This window comes from Lolium perenne, chromosome 1, assembly GCF_019359855.2.
Source record: "Lolium perenne isolate Kyuss_39 chromosome 1, Kyuss_2.0, whole genome shotgun sequence".
In the NCBI taxonomy this organism is placed as follows: domain Eukaryota; kingdom Viridiplantae; phylum Streptophyta; class Magnoliopsida; order Poales; family Poaceae; genus Lolium; species Lolium perenne.
The window spans coordinates 250,947,396-250,952,126 of record NC_067244.2 but is presented as its reverse complement, the minus strand read 5'-3'; the positions used below and the strand labels follow the sequence as shown (position 1 = coordinate 250,952,126).

The window sequence follows — 4,731 nt, the reverse complement described above, 5'->3', positions numbered from 1 at the left end:
CCAAGTAGCGTCTACCCTGTATCCTCCGACTAGTGTTGCCAATGTCTTTGGTAATTGGCTCCATGGTGTTGATTCAAGGTTTAAGTTGCTTCTTAGGGTGGGGCGCTAGCAGTTATCTGGGCGCTTTGGCTATGTAGAAATGACAAGATTTTTAATGATATGAATTGCTCTTTGTTGCAGGTCATCTACAGATGTACAGGTATTCTCCGTTCGTGGTTACCTCTTCAGCGAGTGGAGAACCGAGACCTGTTTACGGAGGTCTGTACACGGTTGGAGGCTACGGCGAGGGATACTTTTTCCCAACATGGGTGGCAGCATAGTCTACGGATAGATGCCCCACCTACTTCTTAGGCGTTATATGTTTCATCTTGATGTGTATCTCGCCTAGTTTTTGTTTTTATCATTTTCGAACCTGAGACAACATAAACGGCTGTGTGCATCCTGGTTATGCAGAGGCTGGATGTAATTGCTTATAAAAGTAATGAAAGCATCCTTTATCGAAAAAAAGGACAAGTACTAAGGTTTGAACAGGACACAAAATTTTGAACTAAATAGCTAACAGGCAAAAATCACTAGCTATTTGCGAATGGATTTGTCAAATCCAAATCACGGACATCTGCGACCATATTAAAACTGCGTACAGGTGTCTTAGTTGTAAAATGAAATCGGGCATCTCTGGAAACCTTGTTGTCTATCTTAAGCTTCACACGTTGTTTTGCCAAGAACTCCTCATTGTTGTTCCTAGCCTCGATGCCAAGTGTCACCGACTCTAGCAGATTCGCATTCAATACAAAGAACGTAATAAACTTAACCTGCAACATCATGCCCAGATAGTTTGTCAAGGCTAATGTCTTCAGGCGCATGTCAAAACATCCGATCAGGTTCCGCTGTTTATGACGCCGCAAAGAGCCTAGTGTTGATTCATCTGACTATAAAGAAAACAGAAAAATAGTGAAGTTCAATCCAAAAGAAGATCAGAAAGGAAGTTAAGCTTATCAACGAAGAATCATCACCTCAATGTACAACTTCTCCAAGAACGGAAAACATTTCATCAACTCAATAACCGTATCCAAACAAAGATTTTGCATATCAAGAGCTAATATCTTGACTGACTGTACCACAGTTATCAGCTTATCGACACGCAAACCCTTCATCAAGTATGAAAGACAACATTAGTGAATGCACAAGTCGACAGGTGATTTTTCAGTACAGAAAAATGCAACTGAGGCGTACCTGAAAAATTGTGGAGCCAAACACTTTTTTGGAGAATTCACCCTGACGCCACGTACCATCACTCATGAAGCCTAATGTCTCTAGTTTAGGCGCCACGACTACAGATACATGAAGATAGTTCTCTTGATCAAGAAGGAGCAGCCTCAGAAGACAAGGAGCATTTTCAATGACAAGTTCCTTGAAGAGTACCGGATGTGCATCGAAACTAATTATCATTAGTTTCGAAAGCACGCTGATGCTTCTTATCGTGAGGGAGTTTACCCGGAGGCAACGGAAGCCCGAACTGTCACGAATCAGCAAGCACTCGAGAGCAGGGCACCCAGCAATCAAGGTATGCAGTGAGCACTCAGAGATGTAGACATCTGCAAGTCCGAGTTGCTTGAGCAGAGGGAAGTGAAGCCCTTGGCAGGCGACCTTGGAGAGATTGCATGTGCCGATGTTGGCAACACGTAGGGTTGATGAGAAACGGAAGACTAATGGCTGTAGCGGGCGGTCTACCCCGGTGAAATGAAGCTCCTCAAGGTTATCCAGGGAGGTGGACCGGAGGCATGCCTTGACGGTACGGGCTGGAATGTTGAGCCTGAGATTGTCGAAGTGCAGACGACGGCCAGGTCCTTGGTGGGAGGAAAGGATGCGTGAGATGACGGCGACACGGGCACTCTTCCTGCAGATGGCCATGAGATCACAACAGTCGAGATTAAGAGGGGCAGACAGCCAGAGATGGCGCCACCGTGACGCGAGGATTCGGGTGCGGGCGCCTTCCTTGGTGGCCAGAAGGGAGATGATCTCGCCGAGGATGGCGTCGGGGAGGCTGCTGAGGCGGCCGGCGCCTCCATCACCTTGACTGATCGCTGCCGGCGCCGGAGCCTTATCTGTGGTCTCGACTAGTGCGGCTGATTTCCGCTTCCTTGAACCAGCACCCCGCGTCTCCATCTCCTTTGGTCGGTACGTGGTTTGTTGGTGGCACATCGAGGATTGCAGCAAGCCCTGGGCCAAAAACTAAGCGCTTATAATAATCCCCCAAAAAAGACTTGATGCCAAAGCATAGAAATTTTACTAGTTAGATTGCACAATTGACTCAATTATTAACGGGGATTGTCGCCAGTGCTGTTACCTGCTTGTGATGAGATTGAAGGATCTATGTTATAGCATTTCACGGGTAGCAGCGGCGGGCGCGCACAGCAGAAGGCGGTGGCCTGCGTAGGCCGTGGGGGATGGTGCCGCCGCGGCAATGCGATGCGAGCATGGAAGGGTGGTTCCTTCGGGGAACTGCTATACGCCGACCTGGTCGGCGCGTGCGGGGTGCGCTCCCCGCACACCCCCAACGACCAGGTCGGGTAGTTTGGGCCACGGCCCATTAGCTCAGTTACGTTTTTTTCCTTTTTCTTCCTCTCTTTTTTCTGTTTTTTTTCTGTTATTAATATTTTTCTTTTTCAAAATCTAATATTATTGATGAAATTATTTTTCAATTTTTTTTTCAAAATATGAACATTTTTAAATTCAAAAGTTTTAAAATTTGAACGATTTTATATTTTGAATATGTTTCAAAAAATTATATTTTTCAAAATTTGAACATTTTTCACGTTTGAACGGTTTTTAAATTTGAACATTTTTCATGTTTGAACAATTTTCAAGTTTGAATGATTTTTAAATTTGAACGGTTTTTAAATTTGAATATTTTTCATGTTTGAACAATTTTCATGTTTGAACGATTTTTAAATTTGAACGGTTTTCAGATTTTGAACGGTTTTTTTATATTTGAACATTTTTTATTTAATTTTTTAAAATATATCTATTTTCGAATCTGAAAAATAAAATTAAAAAATGGAAACAGAAAAAACGAAAGAAAAACGAAAACAGAAAACAGAAAAAAGAAAACAGGAAAAAAAGAAACAGAAAATAAGAAACAAAAAAGAAAAGAAAAACCGAAAAAGGAGGCAGCCCGCACCTAACTGGGCCGGCCCGTACCGCGAGCGGGGTGTGACCGCGCGCCGGCCTGGTCGGTGTATAGGGATTGCCTTCCTTCGTCGGGTTGGAGCCTGGGCTTTGGTGACACAGAAGCAGTGGAACATTGATTGGCTTCTACTGGGCTAGACCAGGCCCAAACCTCAGACCTCTATCTATATAAACTGTTTTAGTTTAATAAAGTGTTATATATTCCCCTAAAAAAAAGAACTTCGTGTACGGAGAGAGCCCTGAGCAGCAGGGTTCTGTTTCTTACGGCATGAACTTGTTCGGGCAACACACTTCATTTTACCGTCCACCATCGGCGGCCTTTCTCTGTGTGAACGGCTAGCAGAACCGGAGAGGTAGCTTGGCTGCGACGATAACATGCACACCAAGCATACCAATTACTTACCCTCCCGCGCAAAGATCCCTTCACATTTTCAGACAAGTTTCGAATCAACCATCCGCGTGCCAACACCTATATATACACTGCGAACCATGGAACCATCTCACCACTCGATCACAGCCACCATCGTCACACAATCAATCAAAGATTCAGAGCCAGCATTCGTCAGAACACCATAGCTACATCGATCATTCCTTGCCTACGCTTCTTCATGGCGGCGGCGGCCAAGAAGAACCAGCAAACACCACCGGCGGCGGCAACCGCCGACCCCAAGTTCGAGTGGGCGGAGAAGGCCGGCAGCTACGTGCTCCGCCTCCCGCTCCCAGGCTTCAGGAAGCAAGACTTCAGGGTGCAGATCGACGGCACCGGCAGGCTCACCGTCCGCGGCACGAGGACAGGCGCAACCGGTCGTCCATGCTCGTTACTCAAGGTATTCCAGCTTCCATCTGCCGCCAGCCTCGACGACGTCGCCGGCAGGTTCGAGGCCGGCGTGCTCACACTCACCGTGCCCAAGCGCGCCGGGGGTGCGGGTGTGGCCAAGGAGGAAGAGAACAAGTTGGCCGGCAGCGACCGCGAGGCCAAGGAAGAGATCAGCAAGGAGGATGTGTTCAACAAGTCCGTGGATGAGGCAACCAACAAGACTCAACAAAACAAGCAGCAGCAGGAGGAGGAGAAACACAGCAGGCGCAACAAAGAACAGGACAAGCCAGCGCCGACGCCAGTGAAGAAGGAAGAAGACGTGAAGCCGGCGCCTGTACCCGAGGCTGCCAACCGCACCGACAAGGCCAATGGCACGATTGCCCCTGAGGGTCTGGCCGAGAGGGTAAGGCGCCGCAGTGAGGAAGAGCATGCCAATGATGCTACGATGGGGGCGGCCAAGCGACCGAAAATAGATGGCGAGAAGAAGGCGACGGCAGCGTGCGGCGGCTGGAAGGAGCGCATGGCGGTGGACCTGAAGGTGCTGACAGACATGAAGTGGGCGGACGGCGTGGTGGATGCAGCGAGGAAGAACAAGGAGGTGGTGGCTGTTGGCATCGCCGCCTTCGCGCTTGTTGGGCTCCTCGTCTCCCAGAAACTCTTCAGGAAGTGAAGCTGTAAATGTACTCAGTAAAGCTGCGACTCAATTACGTACATATTGACACGAC

General features: G+C 47.9%; 2 protein-coding genes across 2 annotated transcripts; one reads left to right on the top strand and one right to left on the bottom strand.

Annotated features, from left to right (window-relative positions):
* Positions 1–572: 572 nt before the first annotated feature.
* Positions 573–2,166, bottom strand: LOC127339682 (putative F-box protein At1g64540). Its single transcript, XM_071824906.1, has 3 exons — positions 1,234–2,166; positions 1,014–1,148; positions 573–929 (listed from the first exon to the last, which is right to left on the bottom strand). Exons 1-3 carry the CDS (start codon positions 2,164–2,166, stop codon positions 573–575), a joined length of 1,425 nt encoding a protein of 474 aa, XP_071681007.1.
* Positions 2,167–3,709: 1,543 nt separating this feature from the next.
* On the top strand, positions 3,710–4,731 carry LOC127327385 (uncharacterized). Its single transcript, XM_051354157.2, has one exon. It carries the CDS (start codon positions 3,798–3,800, stop codon positions 4,674–4,676), a length of 879 nt encoding a protein of 292 aa, XP_051210117.1. The 5' UTR covers positions 3,710–3,797; the 3' UTR covers positions 4,677–4,731.

Coding starts and splice junctions, on each gene's coding strand:
- LOC127339682 (XM_071824906.1), bottom strand. CDS start 2,166: ATGGAGACGCGGGGTGCTGGTTCAAGGAAGCGGAAATCAGCCGCACTA. Junction 1,149..1,233: donor TTGGCTCCACAATTTTTCAG/GTACGCCTCAGT, acceptor TACTTGATGAAG/GGTTTGCGTGTCGATAAGCT. Junction 930..1,013: donor TGGAGAAGTTGTACATTGAG/GTGATGATTCTT, acceptor TTTTCTTTATAG/TCAGATGAATCAACACTAGG.
- LOC127327385 (XM_051354157.2), top strand. CDS start 3,798: ATGGCGGCGGCGGCCAAGAAGAACCAGCAAACACCACCGGCGGCGGCA.